Raw genomic sequence first — 22,364 nt, 5'->3', positions numbered from 1 at the left:
ATTCCAACATTCCTGCTGCCCAAAGGAAGAACATATTGAGGAAGCCTTTATTTTGCAATGACTCAGTTACATCTTCTCTAGGATGAATTTGTTCCTGGCTCATCATCAAAGTAAGAAGGGTCTGCAACTCTTCTGCCATCAATAAAGAGAAACTCCTTTCCTCCTGATCAGTGCATGATAGTTTAAACACTTTGGGAACAAAAATAAAGCTACCTTTCTCTCCCTGTTCCTTCTGGTATTTGTGAGAAGGTAGATGCTCTCTCTCTTCCCTTTTCACCTTCTTATGCAAGCAAATAAATTTTATTTGAGCCTTGAATCTTTAGAGACTTATCTGTCCTTGTAGCTCTTGCTTTGACTTTTCACCAGGTAGTAAATGCAAGTGGCAGTTCCATTCCAGCAATTCTCAGAGAGGTGCAGGACGTCTTCTGGAGGTGAGGGAAAAGTGTCCCTTGTGGTGTATGTGGAGTGAAAATGAGAGAAAGAAAAGCAAAGTCTGATTCTTGAGCAAATGCAGAGATAATGACCATATTCTGGGTTATCCTGGAAAGTTGAGAGAATATATGCTTTAGTCACTGAATAGTTCATTGATTCACCATTTCCTGGATAAACATGCAACCACTTCTGCTTTGTTTTGTTTTTTGTTTTGCTGTCAGAATGGTGGAAAATACCCTCAGACATTCCTATTAGAGTTTGAAAGCTCAACCATGTAAGACTGACAACAGAAAACACAGAAGAAACAGAGAGTTTAGGACGTGTGTTGCCAATTAGAAAAGCTCTTTGGAGTTGGATGCGTGTGGTGAGTGACTATTTAGGGAGGTAGAGGGTTTACAACCTTTCTGTATAATTTACCACCTTACTTCTATGGAAAAAAATCTGGAAAGGGTGAAATGTCTTTAAAGACTTTCACTGACCTAGACTCAGCCTAGTATCTTACATTTCATTAAGAGACCAGGAGGACTAGAATGCATATTGCATGTATACTTTGTGTTCAGAAGCACAAATGGGAGGACTTGGACCATTTGCAGAATTTAACTGTAATTGCAGTTATGGTGCATGTAGTTCCTGCTGTAGGATCTCAGAGTAATTCCGAGGTTCTGTAAAGACTCAGCAAATAAGACCCATTACAAGTGAGTTTTGCATAGCTGTAGAAAAGATGATTTTTAAAACTACCAAGCATCCATCCTAAGTTGTATAATTAAGGTTGTAAGCAGTGTTAGCTTATGACCAGTCACCTTCATAGTCTGAAAATGTCATTCTTTGAGAGATAATCGGAGATATTTTCTGGGTGTTTTAATGCCCACATGAAACGTATATACATACTTTATAGGGTTTTGAACTTAGAGATGGCTTAGCTCTTCCTTTTTAAAATCTATTCCCTTCCACTGTTTTAACTCAGGACAAGTTGCACTGACAAAAAAACTTTTTTATTGGTGACTTATATAGTTCTGTATTGTGGATTAATCTATTAAGAAAGCAAGTCTTCATTCTCAAAAGACTTGCTTTCATCACAAGAGGGTAATTATTCAAATACATATATTCTTATTTTCACTTAAGTAAGTGAGGTGTACTTTACCATCAATTTCTGTGCAAATCTTTTTTTTTAATTATTTGTGCAAACATCAATGATTTGAAATTATGATCACTTTTCTTGAATATTTGGAGGAAAAAAGATCAGTAAATAAAGTACTTGGTTGAATTCATGGAATTAAAGGAAAAAGGAAAACCTTTAGGTTCAGTGATATTACATATTTAAATACTACAGTCTTGCACAGAAAGAGGCATTAACATTTGCTCAAGTCAGTGAAAAGTTTCTCAGTTTCTCAACTGAGTTATTTAATTATTTAAGTTGTAGGGGTTCTTCAAATATATTTCAAATATTCTCATTATTACTGGAATGTTTTTGTTCATTATGATAAATGAGCATATCGGTTTCTCATGAGCTAACATTCACTGCGTGAAATACAAAATGTTACAGGAAATATCAGTACCATAAAAAAACAGCTGGAAGTGAATAATAACCCAGCTGTAAATTCAACGTTACATTTTGTTCTCTAAGAACTACATATGACCACTCTCTTCAGTTGAATCAATAGACATGTTTCAAATTTGATGGCATAATAAAAATAACAATTTTCCCATTTGTGAGGCAACTCACTCTAGAGTAGTAGCAGTAGTAAACTGGCAAAGAAACTATTTGTACACAATTCTGAAATAGTAATTTTTGGGTTGGAATATTTTTCTTTATTATAAGAGTTTTGTAACTTTTAGGAAATAGTTTTAATAAATGAGAAAATAGCTTAAAGTAGTACATTTTCAGAGTTATTCCACTGAAACTCAGTCTATTGGAACAGTTGAAGAAAGGTGGGTTTGCTTGGAATTTTTTTTTCCAATTCTGTATGTTATGAGATAGACACAAATACGGGCATCTAAAAAGGAATATTTATTTATTTATTTATGAGTGTACACCTGTCAACCCCCAAAATGGAAGAGGAGGAAGAACCCTTCTTCTGGCTTTGTGTGTCTCCTCCTACCTTTTTTTTTTTCAATAGTGGAAGAATCAGCAGCCCAAAATGTAAGCATACAACTGTTTAAAGGTCTTTCTGATTCATAAAAACTGTAACAATAATGTGTATTATTGCTCATTTTCTCTGCCTGTTCAAGGCTGAATTTTCTCTGAAGGCATAATGCTAAAATTATGATAATAATGCCATTGATTCTGTGTAAAATTAGCCCCTTTAAAAAATGTTCTGTAATAATGTTTACAGTGTAGAGCTGGCATGTACATTAAGTACATCTTTTTATTGCATCAGTTAATCAGTTAACAGAATAAAAAAAACAGCTAGAAGTTTACCTGGATCCTCCATAGCTTACAGTTATGTGAATATTTGGTTGCTGTTTACAGAAAGAATAGGTTATACAACCAACAGACCTCCTGCAGTCAATTGCCCATGGTAGTGCTTTTATTTTGTTATTAATACCAAAGCAGGTTTTTATCAGTTTTCTCTTTAATGGCAACTGCTCATGTGCTGTCCCCTACAAAATAATAACTGAAAATTTGCTAAATATTTTAAAAATTCTAGAAAAAATTCATACCACCCTTCCATACAATCTGTTTTCAAAGGGTTTTTTCCAGATTCAGAATTGCTTTACCCCAGTTGCCACCTTCAGAATTTCCTTGGTGGTTTGGTTTTTTTGAGGACTGCCTGTGAAATATGTTTTGCGTTAATGATACTGGATTTGATTTAGTACCATCGTGTTTTCTGTAGACATAATTGTATTTATTTTAATTGCACGTGGGTTATTCATGGAGGTCTTTGCAAAGATCACACTTTCAGCTGGTTTTCCTTACCTTGTGATGTAAGTGATGAGGGCTTCTCAACATAAGTAAGAAAAGGACAAAAAATTCTTGATTGCACTTCTCACGAGAAGCCTTTTATAGGTAGAGTTGTAAGATGAATAAATGATGTAAAAATTCTTTAATAAATCATTCGTTGAACCCAGGTTCAAAAAGAAACAGTTCAGTACTTGTAGGATATCCCAGGTAAAAACGTTTCTTTGTGGTTGGACTGAGTGGTTGTGACAGCCTAGAGATATACACAGGAAAGGTGATGGGGAAGATTTATTTCCCTGCCTGATTTCAGAATACAGCAGTAAGAGAGATCACACAGATATGTGAATATGCCAGTCCCTCTGTATTTTGAGGGGAGAAGGGTCCCACCAGCAGTGAGAAGTCACAGTGCTAATCTGTTACTATGCCTTTTCACAGGGCTCCACTGTGCACATGGAGCAGCATCATGGGTTTCTTCAAGTATGTCCCTGTCATCTGTACACCTTTTAGCAATGAAGAAAGTCCATTTGTCCTGTTCTGCTTTTACTCTTTCTCTTTTTCTAAAGGAAATCTAGTTCACACATTCAAAAGGATGTTATTTCTATGACAAATTTTCTGAGGTGGGAGCTGCATTACTTGCTGTTTCATCTCATGATTAACTTTAGCTTTGTAAACAATGAAATAAATTAAAATGTTCTTAGCTACTCTGCCAAGTAGCTAAGAGTGGAATAAAAAATTTATTTATTTATTCCTCATACTTGCTCCTGGATTACCTCTCAAAAGAGCTAAGATGTTATTTTTTGAGAACCTATTTATAAAAGTGTGCACCGCACTGTTAAATAAACATAAAATCACAATTTTTCCAGAGAACACACACTGTAGGGACCATGGAAATCTGGAACTACCTGCTTTTCTTCAGAAGTCTTCCTTGCAAAGTGTTTAAAGATATCTCTATCCATACTAACTTTCCTACTTTTGCCCAGTCGAGGTTGCTGCATTTCATGACTTGAGATGGTCATATTTGTACTGTTTGAAGAGGATAGTCAGTGTGTCTGAATCAGTCTTACCCTAAGCCTAGCAGCTCCACCTGCCAAGCAAACAGGACAGTATTGGCAATTAAGTAGTTGGAGGTGGAATATAACTTTGAGCATGGAGTTAACATGGTTGTGAAAATGTAAAAAAAGCAGTGAACAGTTGTAGTCTTGTCCCTAGTGGTGAACCTGTCTTTCAATGGCTACTGTACTCAAGGGAGTGAAAAAAAGCTGCAGAGATACTGCTAAGAGATCCAAGTCTGCAGCTTCACAGCCTCTAGAATAACTCTGTCTCACTGATTTTGGTAGAACTACCTTCTGTGAATGAGGTTACTCAGGTGTGCATGTGTTTTCATGACTAAACTTTCAGGGTACTTTACATCATTCCTCTCTACTTCATTCACATCCTGCCACTATATTGTGTTCTGTGTTAAATTTGAGAGGTGCTGATTGCTTTTATTAATTTTCTAACTTTATGTTTTAGATAAACAAAGACAAGTGTCTTGGATTTTCCCATGAAATCTGAACAAAATGCTAGATATTAATTTTCTCTTTTATGTCCATGAACACTTGTATTGAAATCTTTCATTGGTAATGACCCATGATCAAACTGGGAAATGATTCCATACAAGAGCATGTTGGGTATCATGTTGGGTTTCCCTCACACCAGAGGGAAATGTCAGTAGTGGGTTTAATTAGTGCATATTCTATTAATTCATGAGGCAGAAAAAAGTGAAGTTTTGAAGTTCATTTGAAGGGATACAAATTAATGGTGTGACAAATGAGGAAAAAATACCAAGGTTCTGACTATTCTCATTTTAGGAAAAATTGTTTCACCAAAAGTATTATCAAGCATTGGAACAGGCTGCCCAGGGAAGTGTTTGAATCACCACCCGTAAAGGAATATGAAAGACGTGTCAATGTGGCACTTAGGGACATGGGTTAGTGGTGGAATTGGCAGTGCTGGATTAGTGATTGGAATTGATGATCTTAGAGTTATTTTCCAACCTAAATTATTCTATGGTTTTATTAAACACTTTGAAGAGGAGCAGACATATATTTGGTTTCAGTTTAGTCAGTGCTAAATTGAAGTACTACCTAGGAAGTAGATTTTTTTTTCCCAAAGGGCAGGAAAAGAGTTATGCCTCAACTTTAAGTCGATGATTGAAGCCTCATGTTCTTATAAATATACAGCAGAAAAGACAACAGTTACAAGGGCGTTCGTGTCTGATTGTGCTTTTTTTTTTCCACTGCAACCATCCCTTACAAGATTGTGACGATTCTTAAGCTCTTAGGAGACTAATGGTAAACTTAGCAAAGAGGTGCTGTGTTAGTTTCTTTTCTTAGAAAAGACTTTTGAGATTGTCATGTATGATGGTTGTGGTACTATACCTAATCTCATTTGAAAGAAAAAAACCAGAAGGACACAATAAGAGTTAAAAGATGTTTTACCACTTTTTTGATGAATATAAAGGGGAGAGAAGACTAAATTGCAAAGCATCCTTTTTAAGAGCTATTTTGGAGAGGGGATTACCATCATACAGGAAGGGATGTGTGGAAGCACCAGGAAAATAGAGTCCAAAAATCTAAGATTTTTTTTTTCTTTTTTTTTTTTTAGGACAGGGTTTCTCACAGTATTTGGGGAGATGAGAAATCCTTTTGATTTTAGGCCCAGGGCAAAAATTAACCTACTGTATTAAAGTGCATTTCTGCTTGTGGTTGTGTTTATTTTTGTATCGTTTTGCTAAGACAAGCCATGGGAAAAAAATGCAAGTCTGTCAGGTACCTAAATCTTTCAAAAACCAGAGAGAAACAGCTGGGTGTTTATAAAAAAGGAACTGTCTCATTCAGACCATGACAGGAGTATGAGTATGGCAGGAAAAAAAGGAAGATTATAGAAAGTAATCACACACATGCAAAGGCGCACCTGGTGAACAATGTGGTTTACTAGGATCAGGGTTGCTTTTTTTCCTACAGGTACTGGGAAGATCAGAAAGCAGGAGAATTCACCAATATCCTTCCCTGTTTTATGTTATAAGCTATTAATACGTGCTCTGATAGCATCTTATCTTCGTATTTTTTTCATTGCTACTATCAACCATAAAAAATCTCTGCCATTTCTGTTTGGAAGGAAAATTATTACTTCATAATAAACATAACACTTTCCTTATTTATCCATGCTTTTCTGTCTCTAGGAGTTTAGTGACTTCCAATATTAACATAGAGGTAGTATTAATCCTTTGCAAATAGAGGAATCAGCATGTGATGAAAGTCACTTGCTCTGTAAATATGCAGCTGGTATGATTCTAAGTGCCATGTCAAGCCCCCCAACCTGAGTGGCTTAATGAGTATAGCATTCTCAGTGGCTGGAAAGAGGTGGAATTATGGACAACTTTCAGCTCTGTGCTCAGCATGTGAGGAAAAGGAACATCTGAGATTAGGAGTTATTAAGAAAAAAGCTGAGGGTATTATTACGCTATTGTATCAGGCAATTGTGTATCCATATCTTGAAAGTTGTTCGTTGTTCTGTAAAAAGAAGCTACTGAAAGGCCATATCTAAAAAATATATTTTAAAAGGCATGTGAGTTTGAGAAAGGGAAAAAAAGAGAGGCCTGTAAGTAGTTTTAAAGAGAATTTCAAAATCATATGACAAACCCATACTACTATTGTTGGCCAATACTGCAGTGTAGACCCAATTCAATAGACATAAATTCATTTTTGCTCAGAGAAGCAGATAAGCACTTTATTCTTACCCAGAATTTAGGAACATTTAAAATTTAGTTTGAGATTTAAATAGTTTGATGTTTGAGAGACTTATTTTTATTTAAATTTAGCTGGTCATTTCAGAAATAGCACTTTTTGTTCTATCTTTCTTCATTGTAGCTGATACCTGTATGTGTTGAAGATGGGAAAGTACGAGGCTTCTCCATCTACCTCCTTCAACTTTTGAGTAATTATTTGGCTTTGCAGTGCAAAGTTTTTTCCTTCTTTTTTCTCCTTCTTTTTCTTGTTTTCCCCCTTCTTCTTACTTACATGTAAAAAAAATCCTCAACTGGAAGCTGCTCTTGCATGAATTACATGAAACTTACTTCACTGAGAAGTTTGGAAAGTTTATCTTCCTACACTTTTTGTTATGTATGGTTTCGTGTTGTTAAGCCAAAAATACATCAGACTTCTAATACAAATCTTTCTTGCTTTTCTAGGCAGGTTTCAAATGTAGCTATTTTGCTTGTTGTTAATTTCTGTCTCTGCTAATTAGTTTTGTGTATTGTTAATTTTTTTCCCTCAATTTGTATGCATTGAATTGACTTTAATTAAACCTCCTTGACAGACGGCTTCTTCCTTTATTCCCGTAATTTCTTTTTTCTTAATCCTGACACATCACAAAATGTCTGCTTTCATTTACTCTGGCATCAATTCACTGTAATTCCATCAGAGTCACTGGAGTTACTTTGAATTTACTGCTTTATAAGCAAGAACAAAATTTATTCCCATGATTGACAATTACAGACATCTGAATAGAGGTAAAAAACACAAACCTTTCCAAAATAATGTTCAGTCTTTACTCTTAATGGGTTTCATGTCACCAAGGAATGTGACAAGTGATTTTGCCAGTGACCATGTGGTGGGAAAAGAAATTGAAATGCGTGAACATAAGAATTCATTATTACTAATGAGCAAGCTTACAAATTAGCATATCCTGACATAATGGGAGCCTCGTACAAGTCAGACTCTTTATTTTTAAGAAGTACACCATGATATTTTTGTTTTTCTTTCCCTGAAATAAGAGAGTAGGACCGCTTCAAGGATATTTTAAGTGGCCATGCTTCCCTCTGGTCAGTAATCACTACTTTCTGAAACAGTAGAGAGTACATTTATCTTATCTATGAAATCATATGTTGTAATTAATTGCTTCTGATTTGTGTGAAGGTATTTGGCAATTAAAACTTCACAGTGATTTTTATTTGCCCTTCAGAAGAGGGCATTTTTGTCTCTTTACTGCAAAAGATTAAGCAAAAGAAAAGGTGTATGTAATATTTACATTTCTACCAATGTCTGAAATGTCAGTAGTTCAGGTCCCAAAGGGCTATTTCCTGATCTTTAATGAACTTTCACTTTTGTTCTGCAGAAAAATGGAAAGGAAGAGGAAGAGCGGGGTCGCATTTTGAGTCAGCACGCAGAAGGAGTAGAGCTGTCCTTTATCATATCTCTGGACATCTGCAAAGAAGAGAGAAGAACAAATTAAAAATTAATAATGTATGTTTGCTTCTTCTCTTTTTTTTTTTTTGTTTTTTCAAAAAGGTACTCTTTGCACTGCCTAAAAAAACCCCCAAACAATTAAAAGGGCTGCAGAAGGTCAGTGAGTACCTGGGAAATATCTGAGTCATAATTTTACAGTGGCAAAAGGATTAGAATGCATTTCACTTAAGTGCAGTTCTGCCTACTATGATATTTGTTACCATATAGCAAGACTGCATTTAGTGATACTGTAAAAGCTATTTACTAAATGCCAGGAAAGCCACATTATAAAGTTTCTCAGAACTTAATTTTAGGTTTGAATTTGCCTTGTGATCCCAATAAATTCATTTCAATTATTACTATTTGCCAAAAAGATAATGAAGAAATTCAAGGTATTGCTCTAGCAGAAAATCTCTATGGGATTAAGCTCCAAAAGGTCACATGTCATTTAGGCAACTTTTGATGCTAATTTCTCCAACTTTGTGCTGGATTTATTTGTCTTTTCATTTCACAGCAGAAGTAGAAATGTTTCTTTCTTTAAATTACTTCTGTGTTCCCTCAGTAACTATAACTAATAAGTAAAAAAAACAACCTATGAATGCTGCTAACACCAAATCAAACAATAGACAAAACCAACAATATAGCAACAGAAAGACTTCTGAGGAAATGCTCATGAGAAAAAATAAATCTCTTGCAGAGGGAAGCTAGAGATACATATGAAATCATTATGTTCCTATAAAAATTTGCTAAAATAATATTAGAGAGCCTGTTCCAACCTATAGGTGTTAGAAGCAGGGGTGGCAAAACTAGTTTTTCTTAGAATTTCAAAACAGTAGTCTCGTGTTTGTGTATAATTAGCTTTAAAAAGCTAAAATCTTTGACGGTTAAACAAGAAGAAAATGGTCTTGTTTTGTTCTTTTTTTTTTTTTTTAATGAATAGTGGAGGATGAAAGACAGACAATGGAAAAAATAACCAATGGATATAAAACATGAACACCCTGAAAGATCTGCCACTGGGCATGTTCCTTTTATTGGTTACCAGAATTAAGCAGCAATGCAGCTACATCCTCCTAGACATTATTACATTAAAAATTGAAGCCAAAAAAACTTGGTATAGATTAAAGACATGAAAATACTCAACTGGAATATATCTCATAGGGCATACAGTCACTTCCACTGAATATAAATATTAAATGTTGAAAAATGTTAAGAAAGAGCTAAAAATGTTTAATGTTGAAAAAGTTTAATAATAAAAATACCCTGCAAAATACAACCATATCTTCCAGGGACATTTTCATTGCATAGTAATATGATAATATTTTTTAGAAACATGACTTTTGAATAGCTTTCAGTGACTTACCTGTGCTGTCAAAATCCTAGTGCAGATGTTATTGTACCGTTTTAAAACATTTATTCTGAGACTAATTTACTACCTTTAGTACATTGATTTTTTAGCTATGGATTGGAAATAATAAGAGGAACATCTTCTTTTCTGTGATTGAAAATGAGCTGAAGCTAACAAGTGAGAATTCAGCCACTTTGATTCATGAATGAGAACCAAGAGTAGAGAAGGCAATGACATCAGTATTTCAAAGGAAACACACAAAGAGAAAGGCTGTGACAAGGCAAATGTAGTTAAGTCCACAGTCATGAAGGTTTTGTAATTTTATTTTCATATTGAATAACTTCAAGATCAGAAGTAATTTTAGCTTGCTGAAGACACAAGATTGTTTTGTGATGCTCTTTGTTACTGGAACAGCACTAACCCGGAGCACGGTGACAATGAGCAGAATTTTGTTAGTAAGTAATACATGACAGTTCATGTCCCACATGCTGCTTTTCGGGAGAGTAGATGTTTTTGTTAAAACTGTGAAAGATGAAAGCTAAGAATTTCTAAAGCTGATACTTAACACTGAAGTCTTGGTTGCAGAAAACAGCTAGTTAGACAAAGACTCAAGACAAAGCTAGGTATAGTCTAATGTTGAAGAAGCAATATTATGGTGGATCTACATTAGCATTTTGTTTTAAACCGGAAGTGCAATTTTAAAGAGAATCAAAAAGTTATTCCTACTAATTTGGTTCACATGAACTGGATTGCCATAGATGAAACTAAATCAGGAGAGGTCCTCCAAGTATTGGAGCTATTTAGTCCATGGAACTAGGCTGAAGCTAGTCTGAAAAAACCTGCTCACAGCTCTAAAATATGTGTAGGAAGGATGTTTTGCCTCCAGCACCACCTATTCCTTTCTATATGTTTCTATTTGCAGTACTATGTCCTTGCATATACAAAGTTCTAACCTATCTGACCAACAGAATAACATTGTTCTTCAGTCAGAATTAATCCAACAGAGGAAGAAATAGTTTGCAAAATGCAGTCCCCTTTTCATTCTCTTTAATCTGTACCTCATTAATCTTCTTCCTGCCCAACATTCACAAAAGTTATTCCATGAACAGAACCATCTGTCTAAATAAGTGCGAGGACTACATTAGGAAGACAAAAAGTAGCATTAGTTCTTGCCTGCATATGAGTATGTCATATTTCATTATGCCTTTTTTTTTTTTAAGAAGCAACTAAAAAAAACCACAAACACCTCACACCTAATAACTGCACTGGAAGAAAAGCTTCTGTGTGATCAAATTATTGGTTTGTCTCATTTAATTTTTTTCTCTCTTTTTCAGAATGTTTTTGTAGATAAACCAGCATTTCCAGAATACAAAGTTTCAGATGCAAAAAAGTCCAAATTCATACTGTTGCATTTTAGCACTTTTAAAGCTGGCTGGGACTGGCTTATTTTACTGGCAACGTTTTATGTTGCTGTAACTGTACCTTACAATGTTTCCTTTATTGGCCATGATGAGCTGTCTACAACTCGAAGCACAACTGTCAGTGACATTGCAGTGGAAATTCTCTTTATCATCGGTAAGATATGTCTGGGGTTTGTTTGGGATCTCTGTTTTGACATTTAGGGTTTTCACAGAATGTATAATTTAGAAAAGGAAATAATCACCACTTTCCTGACTTTGAAGAAAATCAATGTTATCTATATAGCTTGATATTTTTTCTGAAATTTAGATCCTATTTTTTTCCTTTTTCTTTTTTTTTTTTTTCCTCTAAATTGTCTGTTACTCTAAAGGGACCTTTGATCTCAAGGAAGATTGAAAACCCTTGTTTCACACTGTCAATGCCTAAACCTTCCTAATATAGGGATGTGCGCTGTAATCATTACAGTCATAATGTAATTTTTTGTTTGTTTGTTTTAAGATTATCTTTCACAGACAATAAGAATAGCCCTGGACCACAAGTTGAAGATCAGTAGATTTTAAAAACTGATGACATAAGATAAAAACCCATACTACAATAATGCAAGTATACAGTATCAATAAGCTATACTGACAACCGGGTTAGAATTTAAGAGCTTGGAGTTTGTCATCTGGTCTGTTCTCTAAACTTTTTATTTCCATGATTGATTTAATTCTTATATCTTAAAAAAATGAAAAAGAAACAAGGTCATATCTCATAGTGGCTTTGTAGCCAATAATTTTTTGTGTTATCTTTTTTTCAATTTCTTTCTGAATATGGAAAAGAATTTCTGAATATAGTCAAAGAGATTTTCCCCAAGTTTTTACTGTTATAATACTACTCAGTACTGTCACACTGACAAACCATAGCTCAGATCTGTTGATAATATGGAGGTGGAGAAGCTATTATTTTTAAGAAATAAGCAAAGTTGAATATGTCTTTCTTGAATATGAAAAGGCTTTGTATGGGTTCTGAAAGAGAAAGAAAATGAACAAAAGAATAAAATCACTTTCAGATTAGAATCTTCTTTTCCACTTTTCTCTAATTTTTTCCTGAAAAAATATAGTTTAGGTCAAGCATTTAAAGCAATGTTATGATCTTCTCTAGGAAAAATAAAGAAAACTGAAACATCATAAACCCTAAACAGTAACTCAGAATGTCTTTAGTTTAACAGATGATTTTCTTATGAAAATTTTGAAAAGTTTGTTCATTTCTCTGTCAGCTTTATTTCAGAGAGTAAAATTAGTAGGCAGTGTGACTGCTGGAAGAATCAGGTGTTATGATGGATAAATATTTGTTTCCTTCTTTGGTCACTGTTTTTTCATTAGATTTAAGATCTAATTTCCCTTTTTTAGATCACTATTATATCTTGGTGGACTCTTTCATTTTAATGCCAACAATTCACTTTCAAAGATACTCAAGCACTGCAGTAAGAAATTTACATTCTGCCATGCGGATCTTCAAGAATCATCTTTTGTCTTGCATAAAAAAAGTGAGGTTATGACTGTAGTCAATCATAAATTAATCCATATTCCATTTTAAAGAATACAAAATGAAAGCATTCCACTTGATGTACCTGGGCAATTTTATAAAAAGAGTAGACTCAAAGTTATGATATTTTAATAATGGTTATATCCTTCATCCCACATCAGCATAGATAACTGGTTTGTGTTATAAGTGTGTTTATTTGAATATAAATACAAGACAGTATAAACTGTATCTAATTGATTTATGTGCTGTTGTATTCACTCGAAGCAAGACAGGTGATGTACTGCTCAGTGTTACTTTTCTGGTTATATAATTTGCTGGAAATATGAAGTCTTTATATCAGTAAGCCAAAAACAATGAACAATAGAGTAGCTGGGTAAGAAAAATAAACTGATGAAGATTTTCTGTAAATTTTACTTCATATTAGACTTTTAGGTGTATCATCCAAGAAATCAAACTCTGGCTGTAACTAAACACCTTCAAAGAAATGTGTATGAAGTACTAGAAAAGACTTTTCCTAATCGTGTTACTGGTAACTACAAACACTGTACTGTAACATATCAATATTCCTCCCCCACAGTTTGAATAATGGCTCAATTTTCTCCAGAATCATTGTTTCTAATGTTATTACCTGTTTTAAAATCTGTAGCTCTGGGGAAAGGTTTATGGAGTATTTTCAGGACATTCTCATACTGCATTTAAATCTCTGCAATGAATTTAAAGAAAATAGTGTGTTTATAATCATCTCCCCATGGCACCTTGTCCAATAAAATGTTGAATTAATATGTCTCAGAACGTGTGTAACTATATTGAAAGTAGGAAGATTGACAGCACACTTAAATTTCAGTATAAGTTTCAGGGCATTTGTTGCACTCTGGCTCCAACAAGCACATCTTTGATGGATGATCTATGTGCTCTGAGAAAAGTCAATGAGAAGCATTGAGTAAAATTCTTCTTTTACTGCTGCCTCAGAAAGTCATTGGGAAGATCTGTCTGAGATAGGGTCTTCAGTTGTATTACAGCTCTGTAATCATGGATTGAGGTATCACAACAGTAGTCATGGATTGGAGAAATAGAGTTTATCTTCTTTGATTTTATTCAGATTTCTCAGAATATAAAATAATATTCCTTTTATGAACATAGTTTGCATGAACATTTATTTGGACTTGACATGGGTCTTTTTTTTTTAGCTGTTATCCAAGAGCATGAGGACATGACAATAAAAAACATGATAATAAAGGGTAGAGGTGTTATCTGTACATAGGTTCAAGGGACATAACAGGGTAGAGGCTAAGGGTTTCCCTTAAGCAGAAAAGTTTGAATAAGTTTAGTGGCTAAAAAATCTTTTAGTCTTATCCAAGACTGACTATGTGTGTCAACCTGTGCTTAAGCATGATAAAAATACTGCATATAGAAGTGTTGTCCTGACTTGGGGTGCTTACAAGTTAGAGTGTTGATATGAATTAAATTATTTATGAGAAAAGAGTACGTCTGGCTAGAGGTTTAACTGCTTTAGCCTCTAAAGTTCTCTAAAACATAGCCAGAAGATAAAAAATAATAATAACAACCCATTTTGTGACGCCTTTGGGGGAGAGGTTGAAGGGGAAACATAATGAAGTCTTCTCAAATTAAGTTAAATTTTGCACTTGATATTTCCTATATATGGTAGTGCTTTGATAACTTGTGTGATGTGATGTTTGAGTGTACTTTCACATCTGTTATTCTTTGTAATGTGTGCAAACATTCTCTAACATCCCCCTGTAAATAAATCTTTTTTTTTGTCTGACCAAAGATGGAGTTTAGTTTTAGAGATTTTTGTCTGTTTCATGTATTCAAAAATCATAAAGAGGTGCAGAGAAAATTTTTTTAGCATTAATGTATTTAAACAAACAAAAAATTAATTATCTTAAGAAATGTTTCAGCTACTGAGGGATATTACCTGCTTTATTGCACTATTTGCTTAAAAGTTTATGTCCTTGTATTTGCCTACGTGGTAGCTGGGTCCTTCGTTTGTGGATAGGTATGTCTGGGAGCCTGAAGTTTTGATATTTCTAAGAATCATAATGGATTGTGGTTACTTTTCAACAATATTTTTAAATTTTTCTGTCTTCTGGAGAAAAAAAGTGGGAGAAGCTTCATGTATTCAAACACATGAAAAGTTAATTCCCTTTAATTGGTTACAACCTCCCGATTGCATAACTATTACTCTTCCATAACTATCCAGCGTGGTGTTTTTATTTCTGCAACAGTTTCATTCCAGTTTTCATATATTGTCTTTCTTTATCTGTTTTGCATTTTTAAAACCTTGTTGAACATCTTAATTGAAGCAAGTAACAATGCCTGAAAAATTATCAATACTTTGTTGCTGGCTCACAGGACTATTTGAATGGATGCTTTCAACAGGAGTTGAGATCAATGCCATGGTTCAGCGAAAATATCTATAGGCTTTCAGGCTAATGGTAATGCATTATTTGAGGAATAAGATCAAAGGTGGATGAGTATTTTTGTATCCTCAGGTGGCCAGGAACAACTATTGAGAGAAGTGCTCAGTTTTCTCTTTGTGGATCACCTAGTTTTTACTGGAAGACAAGCTCTGGATGTTAATTATAGCTGTAAAATTAGACTTTTTATAAACGTACTGGCAACATTATTTTAAGTGATTTTCTAAAATGCACTAATTTGCTGCCTGTGGAAGAAAACCCACATACCCATCCCTTTCTCCACTCTCTGCACACATATTCTCACCTGAGGGCTTTATCTATGGCTTGCACTTTCAAGAGAGAAAACTAATCATGATTACTAAGGTTTCTTCTCTTTGTATGTGTATTTCTCTCTCTAGTTAAATGCTGTTTAACAAAGTGTTTTTAGCAGTGATTTCTGTTTTATTGAAAGCAGTAAGTTTTGAAACCCTAAAACTTTGATTTGTGTGGCATGATACTGTAGACTAAAGAGACATGTGGGCCCATTAGTATTTATCACAAATGTAAATGACTCAAAATCTTTCAAAAACTTTAAAACCATATGAAGTCCTTCAGTCTCAGATGTTTAATATGTAGAGATTTAAAAGTATGGCATAAACCCAGTAGAAATTCATACCATTATTGATGACTTACAAAACTTTTATGTATGCATATTATCGTACTGAAAATGACATATTTTGAATGAAATTTGTTGGAATAAGATGGGGAAGTATTAAATGCTGTAGATTTCATGAGATTGCTTTAAATTTGAAGGTTTGCTTTCTTTTTCCTCTTATGTTGTTTTTCATTATTATAATTATTAAAATTTCCTATCTTTGCTAGTGCACAGAAGGTCATGTAAAACCTAATCTGTGTCTGGGGGACCTCACATCTAAAGGAACTTGTGCATTTTGAAAGGAAATGGCAGTGTTTTGAACCATTTTAAGAAAGTGTGCTTTCAGTCCATAGTATGCTAAAATTCAGGTAAACACCAAGGGATTGGTTTGAAATTATCTCTGGGAATTTATTTCTGAGCAACAAAATGGTCTCATCTGTGAATGCATATGAACAAAACATCAAAACAGACTGATGTTGTTGATGCACCTAATACTTGAGAGGCAAGGTCATAATGAAATGTTCATGGTCTATGGATTACATAGTAACGTGAACAAACAGTACAAAATATTTATGCTGAAAAGCAGTAAAGAATTCCTAAAGATTCTCACTCAAAGCGTCAAAGTGAGGTAGGCAAGACCACAATAATATTAGACATTTTTCCAATAACCTTCCTTACATACCTTGTAAGGAGAACAGATGCTTGTCTGCACACAAGATGCTGTTTCCACGCACAAAAACATCCATTTAGGCATAAAGGAGACAAGCATAAGACACAAGAAGTGATTATTTCATGAAAAAATTTCTGTATCTTCAAGTAGATGTAGATAAATATGATAATATAACAATGGAGATACCCTGTAATGTGATGTCATCGTTACACATCAGTAGCCAGCTTCTCATAGAATGAAAAAATGTCTGCTTGTAGATCTAACCAAAGATTTAAGAAATCACTACTCCAAAATGTTGCTTACTGCTCCTGAAGTTGGGAGATTCCTTACAGTTAAGCCAAGAAAAGTGCTCATCTGAGAACTCCTGCTTTTCCTGAGGCCAGAATGAAAGACATTGATATAAACTACTCATAAACTGCTTACAGGAAGTGATCCCCGTGTATTGTGCCAAGTACCATTAAAATTAAAGGTAAAATCCAAGAAGTACTGCACAGGCTGCATTCCAAAACCTGATTTTGTGAAGTAATATCTAAAAGAAAACAAGCAGATTATGCAGGATAAAGACCAATTAAAAAACACGTGTAACATGACAGGAGCAACTGTCATCTTATATTTCAACTTCTATTAATAAATGTCAGTTGAAATATGCAGCATTTCCATGTGTAATTTCTTAATGTTCTGGGGAGAGCTTGGTAGGCAGCTGGTGGCCTCTGTGCTTCTGGCAAATACAATCACTGTTCCACTTCTCAGCTGTCCTAAATGAATATTGTCAGGCATATTATTTTTCTGTCCTTCTTCCTATTTTGCAATGAGACTTGAGATATCAGAGTGATAGGCTTTCTGAGCACTTAAGTGTGCTATGAGCACTTAAGAGATGACTCTGCATCTTTTTTCTCTAAGATGTTGTGCTACAGTAAAAAAAAAAAAGAAAAAAAGGCAGTGTGACGAATCATTTGCTTCACCTATAGACAATCCACACATTCAGAAGTGCTATTAGTAACAGTTTTTGTGTTGTTTCCACTCTGCTATGTTTTGTTTCAGCAAGTATGCAAAATTAAAACCACCCTCCTACACAGAGTATGACTGACCTGCATTGTAGCTACAATCAGACAAAGTTTGTCTTTACATTTACAATCCTATAACACAGGGATAAAAAACCCTATATTTCTCACATTTTTCAATAAGATTAAATCTTTTAATTAATGATCTGTTTAACTTCCAAGGAAATTATTAGGTACTCAATAGTTTACTATAATTTTTTTGTGAGTTTGCATATGGTCTTTTTTTCCCTTTCTTATATTTAATGATTTAGGAATAATGTCCATGTGAAATGTTGTCAAACTGCATAATGTAAGTTCTGAGAAAAATATCTCAGGTTTCCCCATTGGAACTGGTCAAAAATTTTAAATGCATGGAGCAGCTATCCCCCTGCCCACTGAATGTTTTACTTGTTTGATCTTTGCATTGTTTTCTGCAACATTTGTGTGAATTGTGTTCATGAAATACAACATCGTGTTTGCTTCACACACATTGAATTTAGTGAAAAGTTATATGACTGATGTTTCTTCAGGCTTTGCAATTGCTTTTTTCTGCCATATTTCTGCAGGTTCTATTAAGAAAATTACCCATGTAGAAACTTTCACACTTCTGCAGTCACACATACTAGTTTCTTTCAAGGCAGAGTAAGCAGTTCATTTTTCAGAAATATTTTTAACTCTTCGATTTTCTTTCAAGATTCCAAAGTCTGTAGAAAAGTCAATATATTATATTTTAGCTATTCAGTATGTTCATGGGTTGAGTCTGTTTTCTAAAAGTTTACAAGTATATTTTATAGTTTATAAGAAATAGTTTCTAAGAAATAAGATTTTCCCAGTGTCTAGTATATTACTACAAAGGTCATCATACATAATGCTTTTCTGGTGTACCAGCTACTGGAACTGAGATTAGCTAATTTCAGTTTAACACCCTCATAGTTAAAGAAAGCAACTTGAAAGGGTGAACCCCAAAGGCTAAAAATCAAGGAAAAGGGTAAATGAATGTGTTGGAGTTTTTTTTAGGTTTGTGATCTTTTGTTAAGTTTCATGATTTGAATTAATGGGCTCTCAGTACAGTACAGAGTTAAAAATAATCCCCCTGTTTTAACATTGGTGTGCTGGTCGGTCATGTCCACATTAATGGGTATAATTTTTAAAAAGTGTAAGTATAATGTTTGATAGAACATACCATGTTAGTGCATTAACACTGACCCCTGGAAGGAGTGACTTTTGTTATAACCGTAGCCATTTAAACCACTAATGCCTTCAGATTTCATTTTTTTTTATATTAATGGATAATTTACCCAAGCAAAGCAGTATTTCCACTTGAATATGACATCAACATCCCATTACTTTCCACTGTGAGAACAGATAGTAAGGAAGGGCAAAGCAGTCTGCCAGTTACAGATAGATTTTAGGAATCAGTTCTGCTGTGATCCATCATACCTGAGAATAGATCTTCCTCCATTAAAATCAATGAAAAATTTTTTATTTGTCAAACAGTAATAAATCAAGCCTGAGAACGTACGTCATAGCCCTGCCTTAGGACAGGGACTGTGCCACTTCTCATGTGCCATACAGTGACAAGCAACTTGGTGTCAAATGGTAAATAAACTCTTCTCGCTGGAGAAATCTGACTGGTAAAACAGTTCAGTGTGTTCAATGGTGACTTTAATAGAACAAAGCCTATGAATTATAGTCATTCCATGCCAGCAGAATTTTTATGTTTTGTTTTGTTTTGTTTTTTCAGAAATCCATCATATTACATGATATCATGTGATATCCTTGTGCTGAAGATTTTAAGATTTGTAGCTTTTAATGTTTCTGTTGTTCATCTGAATTCTAGTCATCCAGCTAAAGCCACAGGACTTCTAAAAAAGTGTTTATTTCAACGGAGATGCATTGTATCTCTAAAATGAGTTTCCCAAGCCTTGTGACTGCCCACACAAACAAAATGGAGTTGTTTGCACAATATTCTGAAATGCTAATGGCCAGGAGAAAATGTTATTTGGGGTTGCACACGAAAGAAAAATAGGAGGGAGAGGTATATTTGGCAAGCATATTTTGTAATTTAAAATGTGCAGTTGCTTAAGGACTAATTCTAATCCTTTTCCATAATTTTCTTTAATGATCATGCTCCTCAATAAGATTCTTTTTTTTTCTGTTTAAGCTGTGGAAGATAACAATTTTTTATACTTAACAAAACACCATCCAGGTGGTACGAAAGTGGGCCTTGATATTCCATTTTAGATTTCAAATCCATTAGGACCTAAAAGTCATAACTTGTGATACTTCACTTCTTTAACTTCTAGCAGTATAAAATTTGGTCTAGGTGCTTCTTTCTCACTTGACTTACATCAACACAATGAGACTGAGACTTCAGTTATATGTAATTTTATATGACCTTTCAGTTAATAAAGATTCTGATAAGAATTAAAAATGTTGACCATCTAGTTCAGTCTTGAAGAGAGTATATTTAATCCAGGTATTAATACTGATTCCTGTTTGGCTAAAGAATATTTTCCTGAAGAACATCAGCTTTTCTTCAAAGACCCTAGAGAAAGAAGAATCCACAACTCTATTCCCCTATGGCTTGTAAAGGGCATATTTCTGTTTGTTTTGGGTTTTTCCATCAAGTTGCAGAAGTGACATCTTGCTAAATATTTAGTAGTTTTGTTGGTTTAAAATGTTGCTTGCTACGTGATGTCAGGACACACTGGATTGTCAATTAGCATCCGATATGACACAACCATACTTTATTGCTTCATTCCAAAATTAGATAAGAAGTATTTACTGAACACATCTGTTTTTTCCACAAGATTATTATTAATAGCTTCTCCCATAATGGCATGCCACTACTACAAATGAACTAAGGCTGCATGTTAGAATTTCTTTCCTAAAACTGTAAGTTTCCTGGATACCAGTGATTTCTTTCTCTTTCCCAAACAGGTCTTGATTTTCATGTCAAATTTGCTATAGTTTATATTTTTTGTTACTTAGTATCTGTTCATAATTTTCTATATCTTTATTAAATGCTGAAAAAAATGCTGTTCCTTCAGCAGCTGCAATAGGCTGTTATAAAGACTATTTTGATGGCATATTATTTTGATTTATTATTATTTATATACTATGTATTTTATTATATATTTATTCTATAAAGTCCTTACATTTATTAGTACTTAATCTCTGTTGGGTTTATCCTTGTAAAATTTATTTGACTTCATAATGGCCCAGGTTCTTAAGCAATGGTGTAAAATGAGTGTTACTTTCCTTTCCTGTATAAACCCAGTACTATCTCCCTCACCTTATCCTGTCAGCATCTAAAAGACAACCATCATGCTAATCTGGTAATAGATGTTTGGAAGGAACACTTTAAGTTGGAAAATCATGCTTCCATTTGAATAAAGTGCTCCTAGGAGATTTACTAGGATCATCTAGGTTTGTATCTGCAGTAGAATTGAAAAAATAACAATTGATTTAGGGACAGATAAACTGTTCTTCAAGCAATATGGTACTAATATTTCCTGGAATCTTTCTTAAAAGCTCTCTGACCAGATTCTAATACTGTTATCCTTGTATAATTAAATAACATTCACTCAAATAATCAGATAGATCAAACACCTTGGATTTTGGGGAGAGTATTGCTAGCCAAAGACAGTCCATGTAAAATCACATAAAGGAAAATGAAAAAAATAGAGAAGAGTCAATCATACCATCTAGAAGAGGGAGATGGTGTAGGCAACTGTCTGCTCTGAAGACCAATGGGGTTAATATACCTAAATCATCTAGGTCGCAAGCACAGGATTAAATGATTTTAATAAAACATCATTCATTGCCCAATCCCCTGGTTATTGCTTATATGTATACTGCTTGCCCTAAAGGCACAGAATTTTTCAACTTCATTTACTTCCCAGTAAAAAGAGTTAAACTGAGGTAGATTGCATAGCATTTGCTGAAATCTGAAAGTGTGTCATGGGTAGTTGCTGAATCACCTGACTAATCCTAAACTGTTATTCTTCTGTAACTTGATCACATGATTAATCCCAGCAGGTTTTTTTCTAAATCAAGTCTAAAGAGAGAAAAAAAATGTCACATGAAAATCAACAGCTTCAGGTAAAATAATCCTGTTTATAGATAAAGAGGTTCATCTAGGTACCAGATTTTTTCTTCTGACAGGGATTAGGGGTTGAGATTATACAAAACACATGTTGTTCTCTTGAAATTGTAAAAGGGGTATTATACTGGGAATTACCTTAAGGATTAATAGGTTAGCTTGGTGTGTGTCAGTTTATTGGTTTTATTCCTTTTATATTATTTAGGATAGCAATCTGCATTATGCACCAAGTACAGTCTCAAATTTTTTAATGTAATTTTTTTCCCTTTGTTGAACACCAGTTTAAATTGACATTTTCATACCATTCACTGAATGAGTGTGTCTGTGTGTGAATGTGTGCACAATAGAAATCTAGAAAGGAATGGCTTGGTAGAAGAGGTGACAGGTCATACAGAGCTTTAGTTCAAGAGAGGTCACTAAACAGTTTCAAAACCCTAGGACTTGCTCAGGGTTCCCAGCTCTTTTGTCACCAACTATGAAAAAAATTGCCTTTTCTTAGGAATTGAGCTATGCATGCTCGGGCATGGATTTTCACACTGGAAGCTTGTGAAAAAGAAAATTGTCACAAATAAGGGAGTTAGAAAA

The 22,364-nt window shown here is 34.2% G+C and overlaps 1 protein-coding gene across 2 annotated transcripts in view; it reads left to right on the top strand.

Moving 5' to 3' along the window:
- The window catches only part of KCNH8 (potassium voltage-gated channel subfamily H member 8), a 178,428-nt gene that overhangs the window by 77,365 nt on the left and 78,699 nt on the right, over positions 1-22,364 (top strand). For both annotated transcript variants that reach the window (XM_050311757.1, XM_050311756.1), the window contains exons 4-5: positions 8,489-8,616; positions 11,278-11,518. In XM_050311757.1, coding sequence (XP_050167714.1) covers positions 8,489-8,616; positions 11,278-11,518 — 369 coding nt within the window. The remainder of the gene's footprint in view (positions 1-8,488; positions 8,617-11,277; positions 11,519-22,364) is intronic.

The sequence above is a fragment of the Myiozetetes cayanensis genome, unplaced genomic scaffold, assembly GCF_022539395.1.
Source record: "Myiozetetes cayanensis isolate MyiCay16 unplaced genomic scaffold, myiCay2020 scf1, whole genome shotgun sequence".
Lineage (NCBI taxonomy): Eukaryota > Metazoa > Chordata > Aves > Passeriformes > Tyrannidae > Myiozetetes > Myiozetetes cayanensis.
This window is presented reverse-complemented; position numbering and strand designations above follow the sequence as displayed.